General features: G+C 36.0%; 1 protein-coding gene and 3 long non-coding RNA genes across 4 annotated transcripts; all 4 read left to right on the plus strand.

The window, feature by feature from the left end:
- Window positions 1-8,497: 8,497 nt before the first annotated feature.
- LOC143613098 (uncharacterized) lies at window positions 8,498-14,431 on the plus strand. Its single transcript, XM_077086904.1, has 13 exons — window positions 8,498-8,938; window positions 9,443-9,986; window positions 10,439-10,678; window positions 10,884-10,975; window positions 11,214-11,424; window positions 11,598-11,779; window positions 11,872-12,069; window positions 12,539-12,654; window positions 12,747-12,840; window positions 12,940-12,996; window positions 13,084-13,218; window positions 13,689-13,757; window positions 14,319-14,431. Exons 1-11 carry the CDS (start codon window positions 8,498-8,500, stop codon window positions 13,171-13,173), a joined length of 2,265 nt encoding a protein of 754 aa, XP_076943019.1. The 3' UTR covers window positions 13,174-13,218; window positions 13,689-13,757; window positions 14,319-14,431.
- Window positions 14,432-14,623: 192 nt separating this feature from the next.
- On the plus strand, window positions 14,624-15,955 carry LOC143613088 (uncharacterized). The gene is made up of 3 exons (XR_013150052.1): window positions 14,624-14,762; window positions 15,234-15,302; window positions 15,864-15,955. It is a non-coding gene; the product is annotated as an uncharacterized LOC143613088 (long non-coding RNA).
- A 213-nt stretch (window positions 15,956-16,168) lies between these two features.
- Window positions 16,169-17,500, plus strand: LOC143613091 (uncharacterized). The gene is made up of 3 exons (XR_013150055.1): window positions 16,169-16,307; window positions 16,779-16,847; window positions 17,409-17,500. It is a non-coding gene; the product is annotated as an uncharacterized LOC143613091 (long non-coding RNA).
- A 213-nt stretch (window positions 17,501-17,713) lies between these two features.
- Window positions 17,714-19,045, plus strand: LOC143613089 (uncharacterized). Its single transcript, XR_013150053.1, has 3 exons — window positions 17,714-17,852; window positions 18,324-18,392; window positions 18,954-19,045. It is a non-coding gene; the product is annotated as an uncharacterized LOC143613089 (long non-coding RNA).
- Window positions 19,046-19,225: the final 180 nt, after the last annotated feature.

Here is a 19,225-nt window from a genome sequence, read left to right on the forward strand (position 1 = left end):
TATCTTCTGGAACTAATCATGATATTATGCAGGATACTGGGATCAATCAAACCATAGCCCGTGAACTACAAAAGCTCAAGGATATGATATTGAGTGTACTAGGAGTCATCAAACCCATTCCCGAAGTACCAGCAGGAAGCCATAACATATCCAGGTTCACTCCACCAATTTGTGATGCTGAGATACCAAAGCGCTTCGCTACCCCTAGTATGAAGTTATATGATGGATCCACGGATCCTGAGGAACATGTAGCCTTATACCGTGAGAGAATGGAGATCAACCCAATCCCGAAAAGGTTGAAAGAAGCCTGCTTGTGTAAGGGCTTTGGCTCAACCCTCACTGGATCCGACCTTAAATGGCTGCTAAGTCTTCCTCCTTATTCTATTACTTCCTTTTCTCATTTAATCAATCTATTTAATAGTCAATTTTCATGCAGTAGATCTTTCGAAAAATTAACTAGTGATTTATATAAGGTTGTCCAACCTCGTGGGGAACCTCTTAGGTAGTTCCTTACTAAGTTTGGAAGAGAGGCCTTGGAAATTCCAAATTTGGATGTCCAGACAGCTGTTGAGGCATTCAAGATGGGGTTGCAAAAGGACTCTCCATTTTATCAAGATCTTGTGATGACCTCTTGCAGGAATTTAGATGAAGTCCAAAACAGAGCTTTAAGATTCATCAGGTTGGAGGAGGATCAAAGAATACAAGATTAACTGAATACTCTAACAAAAAACGAGTCTCAAGACAAAAAGTCTAGGACCCAGTATCCTGAACCAGTCCCGAAAAAGGCTGCTCCACCTCCCCAGATGCTCAAGTTATCAACATGATCTTTGGAGGATCTGATATATGTGGAACTTCATATTCATCTGCGAAGAAGTACGCCAAAGAATGCAAACTGGAGAATGGTGAAAGGCCGATCAGGACTTCTACAACAGCCGAGTAAAGAATTATCTCCTTCAATGAGGATGACCGAGTCAATGTCCAGGATCCTCACCACGACGGTTTAGTCATTACATTATTTATTTCTAACCATTATGTTCGCGGGATACTCGTTGATGGAGGAAGTCTAGTTAACATCATCCAACTGGGAGTACTCAGAAGGATGAATATCCTAGAGTCAGAAATTGTCCCAGGATCCTCAGTTCTTGTAGGATTCAGTGGGGAAACGAAGAATACATTGGGGGACATCAACCTACCCATATATATAGAGGGAGTAAATTCTATTCAAAAATTTTGTGTTATCAATTCCTTGTCTTGTTGCAATGTTATTCTTGGCAGGTCTTGGATACACGAAATGAAGGCGGTTCCCCCCTACCTACCACCAATGTGTAAAACTACTTTAAGTGCAGTCCTGGTAAAGGATCACGAAGGTAACCAACACCCTATTTACTATGTAAGTAAAAGTCTCCTTGATGCCAAGTCCAGGTACTCTCACCTAGAAAAACTTATTCTTGCTCTAATTATGGCTTCAACTAAGTTAAGACATTATTTTGAAACTCATATTATTGTTGTAGAAACTAATTATCCCATAAAAATGTCCTTAGAAAACCGAAAATGTCGTATAGAATGGCCAAATGGGTTGTAAAATTAAGTGCATGTGATATTCAATATGAGCCTAGAAATGCAATTAAGTCACAGGCACTAACGGACTTTGTGGCTGATTTCAGTAGCGATTTAGAAGAACAAGCCAATCTTGAAGTTCAACAGCTTGAAGAAACCAAGGATCCTTGGACACTCTTCACTGATGGAGCCTCAAATGTCAAAGGAACAGAATTGGGAATACTACTGAAATCGCCACAAGGGGACATACTACCCCATTCGATAGCTTGTGAATTCCAGGCCACTAACAACAAGGCAGAATATGAGGCACTCATCGCAGGTATACAACTAGCCAAAGGTATGAGAATCAAGTATCTTCAAATTTTTGTAGATTCATTATTAATTGCTATCATTTTAATGGCTCATATGCAGTCAAAAGTGAAAAATTAATGAAATATTTAGATATAGTAAAGGATCTTGCAGGATCCTTCGAGTATTTTAATATAACAAAGGCACCTAGAGAAGAAAATGTTGGGGCCGATGCCTTAGCAAACCTAGCTTCAGCTTTGAAGTTCCCAGAGAACATAAAAATTCCTATCATCCACGTTCTATCCCCTGCAATTGAGGAATTTCAAGCGATGGAAGTAGTTGGGAATCTACATATGGATCCTGAGGATCATCCTCTTGATCGTTCATCCTGGATTCTTCCAGTAATGAAGTATATCCAATATGGAGAAATCCCAAAAGAAGAGAACCCCAAAGCTTTTAAAGTTAAGGTATCCTAATATACCATTGTACATAATTGCTATATAAGAAATCCATTGCAGGTCCATAATTAAGGTGCATCGAAGGATTCGAGATCCAAGAAGTGCTAAAAGATATCCATGAAGGAGATTGTGGCAACCATACAGGGGGCAAAGCATTATTCTCCAGGATTCTAAGAACCGGATACTTCTGGCCTACTATGAAGAAGGATGCTATGGAGTACTTCAGAAAGTGCGATGCTTGTAAGAGGCATGGCAACATTCTACATCAACCGGCAGAACCCTTATATCCCATCGCCTCCTTGTGGCCATTCATGAAATGAGGAATAGACATAGTGGGCAAGCTTCCTACAGCTCCAGGGGGGAAAGTCTTCATGTTAGCAATGACAGACTATTTCTCTAAATGGATCGAAGCTGAGGCTTTTCCTCAAGTCAGGGAGAAGGAAGTTATATCCTTTATTAAACGTAACATTATTACTAGATTTGGAATCCCTTCTGAAATTATTTGTGATAATGGTTCCCAATTTATTGGGAAAAGAACTACTAACTTTTATAACAGTTGGGGAATCAAGATGATCACTTCAACGCTGGTACATCCGCAAGCAAATGGCCAAACAGAATCGAGCAACAAGATAGGACGACCTAAAGAACGCCACAGGACAAACGTCGTTCTCATTAGTCTTTGGAGCTGAGGCAGTGATCCCCACCGAAATGGTGTATCCAACAGCCAGAACAAGCATCCGTGATCCTCAGACAAATGAAGAAACTTTTGCTCAAGATTTGGATACCGTGGAAGAACTCAGAGATCAAGCAAGGTTCAGGATGGTCGCCTACCAACAGAAGATTGTCGGTGCGTACAACAAGAATATCAGAATCAGAAGATTTGAAGTTGGAGATTTAGTTTTTCGAAAGGCTTTCCAAAATACAACTAATCCTTCTGACGGAAAGTTAGCACATAAATGGGAAAGTCCTTATTTAATTGAAGCTGAAGTAGAAAAGGGGGCATATCGTTTGATGAATATGGAAGGTGACATGCTCCTGAGGGCTTGGAATGCGATTCATCTAAAAAAGTATTTTTGTTGATCAGGATCCTGGATCCTAGTCAATTACTTCAGTCCATTACTTGGTAAAATTTTACTTTATGTTTATATGCATTATATCAGATTCTTGTTTTGTCAAATATGTCAAGTTACAGAGATGCCGAGCAATAGGGCCCTCAAGTGGAAAAAATGGGTTGGCCAACTCTCTCCTAAGTTTAATCGGCCTTGTCGCCAGGTTTATAAGGTTTTCACCTTATATCCCGAATTAGGGTTTCTACACCCTCGCCTGGAGCGCACGATTATCCGGGTATGATTGGAGGCTGTGGGACCAGTGCACTATACGTGCTGACAATTTCATGGCTAAAAATCATATCTTGGATCCTACGAATTAAATAGTAGACGTACCATATACACAAGTTAAGGTCAACGCCGGGTTAGGCTCGTCACCACGTACAATTGGGCCAACGCTAAGGATCGGCTCGTCGCTCGTATTTATTGGGCTTGTCCCCACGTTTTATTGGGCTTGTCCCCACGTTATGTTGGGCTTGTCCCCACGTTATATTGGGCTTGTCCCCACGTTAGTTGGATTTGAATCCAACTTTTCTAACTATTACGTTTTGTTTTGATTATTTGCTCTAACAGGTAAATAATACAAGAAGAAAAATTCCAAGAATAAAGGATCCCATGTCCTAGTGACACAGCAAAACGTGGACCATCCACCCAGATCAAGTTACGTCAAGTTTATCACAAGTTCAAACAAAGCAAAGAGAGAAAGGCGGTTAAGGCTTCATCCTCACAACAGAGGATCCCTCTACCCTAACCACCTTTCGTAATTGTCTTAAGGATCATCGATCCTGAGAATTACAACTACTATTGTTCGAATAAGCCACCATCAAGAAAACCCATTAAAACATCATAAAAAATGGGCTCCGGCCTTGTCTATAATATCCTTCATCGCCCATTGTCGTCACCTACTCCTTAGCCTCACCCCCATCACCTTCACCAGCCTCCTTGACCTCCAACACATCATCCTTGACCTCGCTTATCCCAACATCCTCGCTCTCTTCACCAAAGCTAGCCAATGCCTTCTCCCACATAGCCACATTCCAAATGGACCTATCGAAGCTAGGATCCTCAGACTCTGCAGCCATCTTGATCCTGGTTGTGAGTACCACCTTACTAGCCCACACCTTGGCCTGCTCCGTAACCTCGACCACCTGCTCCTGAGCTCGGATGTCCGTGAGGGCCAACTTGTCCTCCAGAGCTTCCTTCTCCACCTGAAGTGCTGCATTGAGCCTGTCTTTTAGAGTTATGCCAGCACGGATCCTTACCTCCGAAAGCTAGTCAAACACATGTTGGGCACTGTGGACTTCCACATCAGGGTCCCTTTTCTCTTAACAGTGGCCTTAGATAGAGTCATCATGGTCTTTGGCGGTGCAAGGCTAGAGCTTTTCATGGGTTTCTTCTCAGAGGAGCGAGAGGAGATGAGGCTGTCAACATTCTCTAACTGCAATTGACCCAGCAGATTCTTGGATGGCTTTGATGATGATTTCTATGCACCTGTGCGAAAAAAGATAAGTTCTTTATGACCTATTGCCTTTTCTATTTTTACTATATTTATAATTAAAGAACAAACTCTAACTTACTGGACATGGTTTCTGAGGAACTTGCAGTACTTGATTCTTCACCAACAATCTTAAAGCTCCGATCAACAGGATCTAGAGACAGAAACACCTTCGCCTTTTTTACGCCATCTGAGTCAGCAGCAAGATCTGAGAAGTTGGATATGCATAAGAAACGACAAGGCAATAATAAATTAATCAATAAAGAAAGGATCATGCATCCTGTGCATTCACTATCCTACCCTTGAGGATCCAACGGGTCAGTAGCAAATTCCCATTTGGGATAGAGTCTCTCAGAACAAAGAAGAATTGGTTCTTCCAGCTTTGGTCGTTATGTATGGTTTTGTTGATCGGAAGAGGCTAAAAGGGTTTGCTCTTAAAGACGAATCTGCTGGAACAATGGGTTACAAGGCTTTATAGGAAAAGAGAGAGAAGGATACCTGATTATGACGCCGGAATAGAGCTTATAATCCGATGAAGGGGAGTTATAAGGGTTTCAAATCTATTAAGCAGGCTTAATTATATGGTGGCAGGCGAAGGTCACATCTAATCCGAATCGACGGTTGCGATACAATTTTATCAAGATAAACATGACAGCTGTTATCCATTTACAACTATCATGTTTGGGGGCAATTGTTGGGATCAGGATTCTTGATCCTCGTAAATCAGTTATATGTGGTAGCTGTTTCTAGGACTGAGGATCCTTAGTGTTTCAAGGATCCTTAACAGTCAACTTTAGTTATATTCTAATCTATTTTTGCATGTAAAACACGTGCTTACTGGAATTCCTATTTTTACGGATGAGATATTTTACCAGGTCTTGCCTTCTCGTCCACGCTCCTAAATGGTCAAGATGAAAGAGTAAACGAACGTGGTCGGATTTATAGGAGTTAGTTAGTAGTCATTATCTTCCTTTGTATTTATATATTAAAAAAATGCTGATCATAACTGTTGGGACCGAGATCTTTGATCCTGGAAGATCAATTATCCTCAGCGCTCGTAAATGTCTGCTGCCAGGACCAAGGATCCAGTACGGTTCAAGGATACTTAACAGCTATCTCCGAAAATATTTCTATCTTATGTGCAGGTGATTGATTTTGTCAATTATGTGTCCTACATTCGTGGAAGCCGCATTTACCGAGTCTTCACACATGTCTTCTCCATTTTGCAACGGCCAAGAGAAGATATGGAAGATTACAACCGGATTTTTAGCATAATTAGTTACTAGTCATTTGTATTTCCTTCTATATATACTGAACAAAGCTAGAAAACACACACAACACAGAACATACGAGAATAGCTTACTTAGAACTTTCTACACATTTTTGTATTCATTTCTAGCTGAAGTTCATCACTTGTAATCGTGATTTTCATTGATAATATAGTTGGTAGTGATAGTTTTCACTACCCGAGATTTTTATGCCGGCGGGATACTAGTTACCAAGGGCTTTTCCTCGTATAAATCTCGTTGTCCAACCTTTACAATTACTACTTTGATTATTTTGTTCATACAAGCACCAATCCTCACATACGAATTTGGTTACGTGATCCTTAGACCGATTTTTGACCAAAAGTTTTGGTCAAAAATCAGTCTAAGGATCACGTAACCAAATTCGTATGTGAGGATTGGTGCTTGTATGAACAAAATAATCAAAGTAGTAATTGTAAAGGTTGGACAACGAGATTTATACGAGGAAAAGTCCTTACCAACCATATTATCGATGAAAATCACGATTACAAGTGATGAACTTCAGCTAGAAATGAATACAAAGATGTGTAGAAAGTTCTAAGTAAGCTATTCTCGTATGTTCTGTGTTGTGTGTGTTTTCTAGCTTTGTTCAGTATATATAGAAGGAAATACAAATGACTAGTAACTAATTATGCTAAAAATCCGGTTGTAATCTTCCATATATTCTCTTGGCCGTTGCAAAATGAAGAAGACGTGTGTAAAGACTCGGTAAATGCGGCTTCCACGAATGTAGGACACGTAATTGACAAAATCAATCACCTGCACATAAGATAGAAATATTTTCGGAGATAGCTGTTAAGGATCCTTTAACCGTACTGGATCCTTGGTCCTGGCAGCAGACATTTACGAGCGCTGAGGATAATTGATCTTCCAGGATCAAAGATCTCGGTCCCAACAGTTATGATCAGCCTTTTTTTAATATATAAATACAAAGGAAGATAACGTCTACTAACTAACTTCTATAAATCCGGCCATGTTCGTTTACTCTTTCATCTTGACCATTTAGGAGCGTGGACGAGAATGCAAGACCTGGTAAAATATCCCATCCGTAAAAATAGGAATTCCAGTAAGCACGTGTTTTACCTGCAAAAATAGATTAGAATATAACTGAAGTTGACGATTAAGGATCCTTGAAACACTAAGGATCCTCAGTCCTAGAAATAGCTACCACATATAACTGATTTACGAGGATTAAGAATCCTGATCCCAACAGTATTATAAATTAAGAAGATGCATCATGAGTTTGTAAACTATGCATAAAAAATCCTAACACAATTGAATGGTAAAATTTAGACATAATGGTAAGTCTACTTTTTAATATATATATTAATGAGTAGGGCTGTCACTTTTACTCGAAACCCGAAACTCAACCCGAAAAAACCCGTACCCGAACTCGAACTAACCCAAACCGAAAAACCCGAGAAAAGACTAACCCGAACCCGAACCGAAGTAAATCGGGTTGGTTCTCAAGTTTGATTTATAAGGTTCGGGTCAACCCGAAAAACCCGAATAAACTTTTAGTTTTGAAATTAAATATATTTTTAGGTATAATATGCTTAGTATTAGTCATTAAAGTTATCAAAATTTGAGCCTAATCGACTGTTGTCATTCAAACTATTATGGGTCGATTGTTTATTGTTAATTTATGTTTTCCGTTTATTACCAGTAGCAACCGTAATCTAACAACCAAATTCCGTCTGATTGAAGACGATTATGGTTTGAGTTAGTTACTTAGTTTTACTCTTCTTTTGAATTGTTTTATGAATTTATCAAGTTATGTTGGTTTATTATTTGATTATTTGCGTCACGAGCAAAGAAGAATATGTTATTTTAAATTTAGCATTGAAGTTTTTTAATTTTTTTTTGTCTTTTGTTTCATTTTCTAAGATACTCAAAACCCGATTAACCCAACCCGAAAAAACCCGAACCCAAATTACCCGAACACGAAAAACCCGTGAAAGATTTGGGTTGGGTTTCGGGTTAAGATTTAAAACTTTGAAACCCGAAGAACCCTGAAAAACCCGAAACCTGAAAACAAACCCGAAGAACACCATTATTAATGAGGGGATGCTAATGCTAGTTGTTATGCAAGAACCAAACGGGTCCAAAACTAATAACCCGTGCTGAAATAAACCCGGTTCAGTAACCCCCATGGTTTTAACTTCTAAACAGAAACACCCCATAAACCCTAAACTGAAATTAATCAATCAAATTCAATTCACCTCCGGCAATGAAGGAACAATCCGCCGGAGAATCACCGGAGTCCTTCACCGGAGACTCCGACATATGCCAGCAACTCCTGGACCGTTACGGCAAGTCCGCCGCACCTCAACACCGCCACCTCTGCGCCACCGCCGCCGCCACCCGCTCCATCATTCAATCGGAGTCACTTCCTCTCTCTCCTACTTCGCCGCCACAATTGAAACTCTCTCCGACACCAAACCAACAGCTAATGATTCCGATGCCGTGTCCGCGTTATCGTCGTTTTTGTCGATTGTGTTGCCTTTGGTTCCAGAGAAGTCTATTGCGACGTCTAAGGCGGCCGAGGCAGCGGAGATTGTGGTTGAGGTGATGGAGAGTGGATCCGAGGGGCTGCCGGTTTCGACGGTTAGGGCGTTGGTTAAGTGTTTGGGGGTTTTGGTGGAGTTTTGTGATTTGGAGGATTGGGAAGTGGTTAAGTTGGGGTTTCGGACGCTTATGAAGTATTCGATTGATAAGCGTCCTAAGGTATGCTTTGTTACATTATTAGTTTCTGCAAATATGGAGAATGAACTTTTGAGTATTAGGCAAATAAGTATGCATAGTTTATATGCATAATGTGTTATAATGTATTATGTTCAGTGCTGTAAAACTCGCTAGGTGTTAGCCGGGTGGTGGGGTACCAACTAGGATTAATCGGATTGGATTAATAAGTATAATTCTTTGAATACTTAAAATTTTGACTATTTTTGAGCGATCTAAACCAAAAATTGACCGATTTTGACCAAAAGCTGACTGATTACCGATTTTAGAGGCAGACTAGTTTAATATCGGCAGTCCAGCGATTAGCGAGTAATTGGCGATTAATTGCTGCCTTGAACCAATTTTTACCACACTGATTATGTTAACTACTATGCATAGTTTGCAAACATAGTGCATAGTCAAACCAAGAAAATATGTCTGATTCGAAGTCTTCGTTACTCATGTTCTTTAATGACATTGTGGGTTGTTGCATTTGCTTCCACATTGCAGGTTAGAAAGTGTGCTCAAGATTGTGTTGTGAAGCTCTTCAAGTTATTTAAATCTCCTCTTGTGGAAAAAAGTGCAAGCAAGTTGGTGTTAAGCTCATTTAAAACTTATATGTCATTGGCAGTTGAAACAGTTGCCTCAAAATCTGCAGATGGAGGTAAAGATGATAGTTCATCGAAAGGTGAACACTTGGAGGTTCTTCATATGTTAAATCTTTTGAAACTTTTGGTTCCTTGTTTGCCAAGCAAAGTGATATCAAAAGTTGTTATAGAATTGCAAACGGCTATAAGTGCCAAGTTCTCAGCATTAACAAGACATGTTTTTGATGTGATGGATGAGATACTTGGATTCTTGGATGCTGGATCTATGATTCCTGATACTGTAAATTTTGTCACAGTACTTTCAAGTTATATATCTAAGAAACAGAATCCAGTGGACACTATTTTTTCTGCAGCAGCCTTACTTGATACTTTTCTTACCAAATTTCAAATTGGAGATGCAACCAAATGGAATGATCATTTTTCATTAATCATCGGGTCTATAGCAGGTAGATATACATTCTTGCTTGATGTTATTGTATTTTATGATTTAACTAACTTATGATGGGAACAATGAATTGTCGACCTTTTAAATTGTAGCATAGAACATTGTGATATTAACTCATGAAGCTTGTCATTCATGGTACAAGAAACATCAGTTTTGAGGCAATCATGCAAATGAAACTAGGATACTCATACTAGATGCTAGCTTTAGCAAAATAATAAAATTTTGCAAGTAAAGAATAAACATGGAAGAGTATAAAAGATATATGCTTTCTCTCTTGGTTTGTTAAACCATTGCTTGTTGCGAGGCTTGCATGACTTTAGTGCTTCTAGTGTTGAGAAGCGATGCTTTATATGCTATATAAACACTTCTTGTTGGGAATATAAGATGTGTTTATGGATATGATAGTTGCAGATATTTGCAGTACTTTTATTAACTTTGTGTCTATACTTTCAGGTCTTCTGACATCTGATTCAACTGCTACGAAGGCTTCAAATATTTTAAGAGAAATGATTAACCATCATATTGATGTAGAAGTCCTTTTGAGTTCAGAGACTGATGAGAATAATGTCGAGTCCAAGGCATCAAGAATAATGAAATCGCTATGTGATGCACTTCTTAAGGTTGTCAACACCAATAAAGGAATTCCAAATGAGCATACTTTGGATGTCATCTCTGTTCTATTTGTCAAACTTGGTATGTCCAGTTTTATATTTATGCTTGTTGCAAATGATGCCCTGTTAAAGACATATCATGGTCATTGTATCGCTTATACTTGCCATGCGTTTTTAATTGGATACTGCTTGTCTTTTCTCTGTTATTGCATCAGCTGTATACTTGAATGTATTATTGTTGTTGTATAAGCACTTGATACGCATCTCTGTTTTTTATGTGATTTTAGGGAAGAGTTCTCATATCTACATGGGGAGTTTACTTCTGAAGCTCGCCAATATTATGGCAGCTGCATCTGGAAATACTTTTGATGTAAAGCATGTAAGATCCTTTGTTCAAGTATTTGCTTTCATTTGTAGAAACATATACACACATGCTTGGATTTTTAAGTTATTATAATCTTTCTGCAATCTGTCCAATTTTGATTACTGAGATTGAAGAAATAGTTCTTTGTGATGCTACAGGCTTCTAGATTTATATAATACTCAAAGGCTGTATATTTATTGTATGGATGCCATTTTATTAACATACTGTTATGTTTTGATGTTTGTTGTTACAGCTTCACAAGTGTGTGGAGTCTGCTGTAATTGCTATGGGGCCGGAGAAACTACTTGATGTATTACCTATCTCTCTTGATGCCAATGATCAAACCTGCTCAAATGTTTGGTTGATACCTATTTTGAAGGAGTATGTTGCCGGTTCATCATTGGGATTCTTTATAGAGAATATAGTACCTCTAGCTGAATCATTTCAAGAGGAGTCTCAAAAAGGTACCTCCTCAAACATAGACTAATTATGGATTGCTGTTTTATGGTGCTTCACATATTAGCCATAAAAGATTATATTCCAGGTGTAACTTCCTTTTTTTATTAGTATAACATCATGAACTTTATGAAGGGTAATTGCAGGGAATATAACTACATTATGGTTTCTTTTTTACCAGTTAAAAAGTCAGTAATTGGAGGCGAACTCCAGACTCATGCCAGTGTATGTTGGGGATTATTGCCGGCCTTTTGTCGCTATCCGAACGACACACAAAAAAAGTTTCAATCTTTGGCAAAACTTCTTATTCCATGCATTAGAAAGGATGCTTTTATGCTCGAGGATATTGCCGTTGCCGTGCAGGTCATGTCTAAATTTGTTTATGGTGTATTTTTAATTTTAATCTCTACAAGTTTTATTTACATTTGCATGTTTGCTTTGTATATACTATATAGCTTCTTGTGAAGCAAAACAGAAGTCCCCTTGGTGCTGATCATGGTGAAGACGAGCATTCCAAATTTCCAAAAATGAGTTACTCAAAAAAAGTTGCTTCTAAAAACATTAAAGCCTTGGAATCATGTTCAGAGAAGTTGCTCAAGGCTTTTACTAAAGTTTTCTTCAAAGTGTCGACGAAGAAACGTGTTTTTGTGAAGGTTATGATTGTTTTCTTCTTTCATTAGTTTTATCACTTCACTAACTTTTTGTTTGCTTTCGTTCTATGTTTTCTATAATTTGGTAAATCTAGGAGTTTCTATGAGTGTACTTGTGCATCCCAGCATAGTTGACTACTAACTTAAGAGGATACAAGATTGTGAGCATGTTAAAGGAGATTTTGGTCCTTTATTAACTAAAAACTAAAACTCTACTCACTTTGGAAATTAAAAATAAGAGGACACAAGCAATCATTATGGATAGTTAAGACTAACAAGGATACTCTCAAGTAAAAGTTACCGCATCACAAGATTTGGGTGTTGATATTTGTTGTATGATTCATAAATTTTAACTTCATTATAAGACAGAACTTGTTTAGGGTATTCGGTGAACTGTGAAACTTGCTGCCAGATGTTCTTAACTGTTTTTATTCATTGCTTTCTTACATCATATTTGTATTTCAATTTCCAGGATACAATTGAATGCTTGGCACTAATCACTGATTCTGCGACAATCAAAAAGATCTTCATTTCATCACTAAAAGGATTGGAACAGAAGGTTTCTGTAGATAAAGTAAATGTGAAAAGGTATCTTTTTATTTTGCATATCAAGGGTGATGAGTTATAACTGATGAGATGTATTATACAATAACATATTTGTCCTTTTTGCACTTGTCCAGGTGTCTGATCCTTGAGCTAGCATCATCGGTTGTTGGAGCAGCTGGGTTGGATTTAATTGTTCTTATATACAATTTTATCAAACAGAGTTTGCAGGTGTGTTAATGACCCAGTGTTCTGCAACTTTTAATATGTTCTTTCATTTATAACCAAATTTCAGTTTACCATGCAAGTTATATTTCTATTTTGGTGTAGGAAGAGGATGAAAACATCCAGAGGGAAGCATATGCCACTCTTTACAAAATTTTGGAGGTAAGTAAACAACCATCTGTGTGTTCTTATATAGTTAGTGTTAAGGAGATTTATATATATATTTTTATTTTTGTTTTAATTGTTTAGGGATCCTCTGAGTTCTGTTCTTCAAAGTTTGAGGAACTTACGGATTTAATACTTGGTTTGAAGTCCCCTGATGATGTTACTTCACTTTGATGGCGACTTTCGTGCTTCAAGAACCTGATAATTCACTCAATGGAGGTTACACATTGCTCCCTTCTGAAGTTTATTTATTTATTTATTTTTATATCTGCTTTCAGTTCTCAGTTATGTTACATTGAGGTTATATAACCTAAATAACTAAATAAGACTCTGGGCCATATTTACTTTCAATTCATTCTGAGTTGAACTGGTTTAAACAACTTGTTTATCAGCATTTTTTTTATCTAAACAAAAAGTTATAGTTGCGTCCTTGGATTCCTGAAGCAACTATAAGTTGTCCCTTTTTTATTTAAGAAGTCACGTAGGATATGGTAGGATCTATGGTAATATTTTGTTATGAAACAATAATGCTGCTAATTTTATGCTACTTGAGTTTGAGGCTCTTTTGTTGCTGCCGCTTTAGTGTTTATTTAGTTAATTGTTTTACATACCATGTGGAAATTCACTCTAATAGTTTTACCGTGTGGAAATTCGCTCTAATAGTTTGCTTTACTAATGATATTCTGTAGATTGCGTTGGATGAAGAAAACCCATATGGTTTTCGTATGCTAAATGAAGTTATAGTGACATTAAAAGATGTAAGTTCTTGTTCTCTCTTCCTTCAACTAACTTCTTTTTATGCTTTTATTTTGTTGACGGAGTTGTCACTATCTCTTCTGATTGTAAAATAATTGGACACCCTCATATTTTTCTACTTAATTGTTTTACAAGTAACTAGCTTATTTACCTGCATGGGCAAATTAAGAAAACAAAGTTAATAGTTAAAGCTAATTATGGAACAAAAATTGATTATTATTGAGTAATTTTAAATTAAGAAACAAAAATCAGTTTAGAGAAGGATCTACTTCTTAAATGTTAAATAAATTCAGATATTAAATATAAAATGATAAATGTACTACATGGCATTTCGTCACAAAGTTAAATATTAAAAGTAACGTATTACTTGTATTTGGTTTGCTTGTAATTAGCTGATTATGGAAGGGGTAATGTAAAAAGCTAGACGGGAAGATAGTTTTACACTTGTATTACCTTGTCACATGTATCTATAATTCATCCATCATAATTTCTTTCTTGCTTTACTTTTATCTACTCTGCATTTTTATAATTGCTTATATCTATAACCTACTTTTGACCTCCAGGGCAAGGAAGAAAGTAGAAAAGTGGCATATGACATCCTTCTCGGGACAAGCTCGACCTTGCAAAAAACATCATCTACACTCGAGAAAAGCCCTTGTTATGAATTTGTCAGCATGGTAATCACTTGTTTTGTTAAAAGTAGCTTAAAACATCATCTGTGTGTTCTTATATAGTTAGTAAACAACCATCTGTGTGTTCTTATATAGTTAGTAAACAACCATCTGGTAAGTAAACAACCATCTGTGTGTTCTTATATAGTTAGTGTTAAGGAGATTTATATATATATTTTTATTTTTGTTTTAATTGTTTAGGGATCCTCTGAGTTCTGTTCTTCAAAGTTTGAGGAACTTACGGATTTAATACTTGGTTTGAAGTCCCCTGATGATGTTACTTCACTTTGATGGCGACTTTCGTGCTTCAAGAACCTGATAATTCACTCAATGGAGGTTACACATTGCTCCCTTCTGAAGTTTATTTATTTATTTATTTTTATATCTGCTTTCAGTTCTCAGTTATGTTACATTGAGGTTATATAACCTAAATAACTAAATAAGACTCTGGGCCATATTTACTTTCAATTCATTCTGAGTTGAACTGGTTTAAACAACTTGTTTATCAGCATTTTTTTTATCTAAACAAAAAAGTTATAGTTGCGTCCTTGGATTCCTGAAGCAACTATAAGTTGTCCCTTTTTTATTTAAGAAGTCACGTAGGATATGGTAGGATCTATGGTAATATTTTGTTATGAAACAATAATGCTGCTAATTTTATGCTACTTGAGTTTGAGGCTCTTTTGTTGCTGCCGCTTTAGTGTTTATTTAGTTAATTGTTTTACATACCATGTGGAAATTCACTCTAATAGTTTTACCGTGTGGAAATTCGCTCTAATAGTTTGCTTTACTAATGATATTCTGTAGATTGCGTTGGATGAAGAAAACCCATATGGTTTTCGTATGCTAAATGAAGTTATAGTGACATTAAAAGATGTAAGTTCTTGTTCTCTCTTCCTTCAACTAACTTCTTTTTATGCTTTTATTTTGTTGACGGAGTTGTCACTATCTCTTCTGATTGTAAAATAATTGGACACCCTCATATTTTTCTACTTAATTGTTTTACAAGTAACTAGCTTATTTACCTGCATGGGCAAATTAAGAAAACAAAGTTAATAGTTAAAGCTAATTATGGAACAAAAATTGATTATTATTGAGTAATTTTAAATTAAGAAACAAAAATCAGTTTAGAGAAGGATCTACTTCTTAAATGTTAAATAAATTCAGATATTAAATATAAAATGATAAATGTACTACATGGCATTTCGTCACAAAGTTAAATATTAAAAGTAACGTATTACTTGTATTTGGTTTGCTTGTAATTAGCTGATTATGGAAGGGGTAATGTAAAAAGCTAGACGGGAAGATAGTTTTACACTTGTATTACCTTGTCACATGTATCTATAATTCATCCATCATAATTTCTTTCTTGCTTTACTTTTATCTACTCTGCATTTTTATAATTGCTTATATCTATAACCTACTTTTGACCTCCAGGGCAAGGAAGAAAGTAGAAAAGTGGCATATGACATCCTTCTCGGGACAAGCTCGACCTTGCAAAAAACATCATCTACACTCGAGAAAAGCCCTTGTTATGAATTTGTCAGCATGGTAATCACTTGTTTTGTTAAAAGTAGCTTAAAACATCATCTGTGTGTTCTTATATAGTTAGTAAACAACCATCTGTGTGTTCTTATATAGTTAGTAAACAACCATCTGGTAAGTAAACAACCATCTGTGTGTTCTTATATAGTTAGTGTTAAGGAGATTTATATATATATTTTTATTTTTGTTTTAATTGTTTAGGGATCCTCTGAGTTCTGTTCTTCAAAGTTTGAGGAACTTACGGATTTAATACTTGGTTTGAAGTCCCCTGATGATGTTACTTCACTTTGATGGCGACTTTCGTGCTTCAAGAACCTGATAATTCACTCAATGGAGGTTACACATTGCTCCCTTCTGAAGTTTATTTATTTATTTATTTTTATATCTGCTTTCAGTTCTCAGTTATGTTACATTGAGGTTATATAACCTAAATAACTAAATAAGACTCTGGGCCATATTTACTTTCAATTCATTCTGAGTTGAACTGGTTTAAACAACTTGTTTATCAGCATTTTTTTTATCTAAACAAAAAAGTTATAGTTGCGTCCTTGGATTCCTGAAGCAACTATAAGTTGTCCCTTTTTTATTTAAGAAGTCACGTAGGATATGGTAGGATCTATGGTAATATTTTGTTATGAAACAATAATGCTGCTAATTTTATGCTACTTGAGTTTGAGGCTCTTTTGTTGCTGCCGCTTTAGTGTTTATTTAGTTAATTGTTTTACATACCATGTGGAAATTCACTCTAATAGTTTTACCGTGTGGAAATTCGCTCTAATAGTTTGCTTTACTAATGATATTCTGTAGATTGCGTTGGATGAAGAAAACCCATATGGTTTTCGTATGCTAAATGAAGTTATAGTGACATTAAAAGATGTAAGTTCTTGTTCTCTCTTCCTTCAACTAACTTCTTTTTATGCTTTTATTTTGTTGACGGAGTTGTCACTATCTCTTCTGATTGTAAAATAATTGGACACCCTCATATTTTTCTACTTAATTGTTTTACAAGTATCTAGCTTATTTACCTGCATGGGCAAATTAAGAAAACAAAGTTAATAGTTAAAGCTAATTATGGAACAAAAATTGATTATTATTGAGTAATTTTAAATTAAGAAACAAAAATCAGTTTAGAGAAGGATCTACTTCTTAAATGTTAAATAAATTCAGATATTAAATATAAAATGATAAATGTACTACATGGCATTTCGTCACAAAGTTAAATATTAAAAGTAACGTATTACTTGTATTTGGTTTGCTTGTAATTAGCTGATTATGGAAGGGGTAATGTAAAAAGCTAGACGGGAAGATAGTTTTACACTTGTATTACCTTGTCACATGTATCTATAATTCATCCATCATAATTTCTTTCTTGCTTTACTTTTATCTACTCTGCATTTTTATAATTGCTTATATCTATAACCTACTTTTGACCTCCAGGGCAAGGAAGAAAGTAGAAAAGTGGCATATGACATCCTTCTCGGGACAAGCTCGACCTTGCAAAAAACATCATCTACACTCGAGAAAAGCCCTTGTTATGAATTTGTCAGCATGGTAATCACTTGTTTTGTTAAAAGTAGCTTAAAACATCATCTGTGTGTTCTTATATAGTTAGTAAACAACCATCTGTGTGTTCTTATATAGTTAGTAAACAACCATCTGGTAAGTAAACAACCATCTGTGTGTTCTTATATAGTTAGTGTTAAGGAGATTTATATATATATTTTTATTTTTGTTTTAATTGTTTAGGGATCCTCTGAGTTCTGTTCTTCAAAGTTTGAGGAACTTACGGATTTAATACTTGGTTTGAAGTCCCCTGATGATGTTACTTCACTTTGATGGCGACTTTCGTGCTTCAAGAACCTGATAATTCACTCAATGGAGGTTACACATTGCTCCCTTCTGAAGTTTATTTATTTATTTATTTTTATATCTGCTTTCAGTTCTCAGTTATGTTACATTGAGGTTATATAACCTAAATAACTAAATAAGACTCTGGGCCATATTTACTTTCAATTCATTCTGAGTTGAACTGGTTTAAACAACTTGTTTATCAGCATTTTTTTTATCTAAACAAAAAAGTTATAGTTGCGTCCTTGGATTCCTGAAGCAACTATAAGTTGTCCCTTTTTTATTTAAGAAGTCACGTAGGATATGGTAGGATCTATGGTAATATTTTGTTATGAAACAATAATGCTGCTAATTTTATGCTACTTGAGTTTGAGGCTCTTTTGTTGCTGCCGCTTTAGTGTTTATTTAGTTAATTGTTTTACATACCATGTGGAAATTCACTCTAATAGTTTTACCGTGTGGAAATTCGCTCTAATAGTTTGCTTTACTAATGATATTCTGTAGATTGCGTTGGATGAAGAAAACCCATATGGTTTTCGTATGCTAAATGAAGTTATAGTGACATTAAAAGATGTAAGTTCTTGTTCTCTCTTCCTTCAACTAACTTCTTTTTATGCTTTTATTTTGTTGACGGAGTTGTCACTATCTCTTCTGATTGTAAAATAATTGGACACCCTCATATTTTTCTACTTAATTGTTTTACAAGTATCTAGCTTATTTACCTGCATGGGCAAATTAAGAAAACAAAGTTAATAGTTAAAGCTAATTATGGAACAAAAATTGATTATTATTGAGTAATTTTAAATTAAGAAACAAAAATCAGTTTAGAGAAGGATCTACTTCTTAAATGTTAAATAAATTCAGATATTAAATATAAAATGATAAATGTACTACATGGCATTTCGTCACAAAGTTAAATATTAAAAGTAACGTATTACTTGTATTTGGTTTGCTTGTAATTAGCTGATTATGGAAGGGGTAATGTAAAAAGCTAGACCGGAAGATAGTTTTACACTTGTATTACCTTGTCACATGTATCTATAATTCATCCATCATAATTTCTTTCTTGCTTTACTTTTATCTACTCTGCATTTTTATAATTGCTTATATCTATAACCTACTTTTGACCTCCAGGGCAAGGAAGAAAGTAGAAAAGTGGCATATGACATCCTTCTCGGGACAAGCTCGACCTTGCAAAAAACATCATCTACACTCGAGAAAAGCCCTTGTTATGAATTTGTCAGCATGGTAATCACTTGTTTTGTTAAAAGTAGCTTAAAACATCATCTGTGTGTTCTTATATAGTTAGTAAACAACCATCTGTGTGTTCTTATATAGTTAGTAAACAACCATCTGGTAAGTAAACAACCATCTGTGTGTTCTTATATAGTTAGTGTTAAGGAGAT

Source organism: Bidens hawaiensis, unplaced genomic scaffold, assembly GCF_021521415.1.
Source record: "Bidens hawaiensis isolate Kalapana, Puna unplaced genomic scaffold, B.hawaiensis_p1.1 tig00036691_1, whole genome shotgun sequence".
Lineage (NCBI taxonomy): Eukaryota > Viridiplantae > Streptophyta > Magnoliopsida > Asterales > Asteraceae > Bidens > Bidens hawaiensis.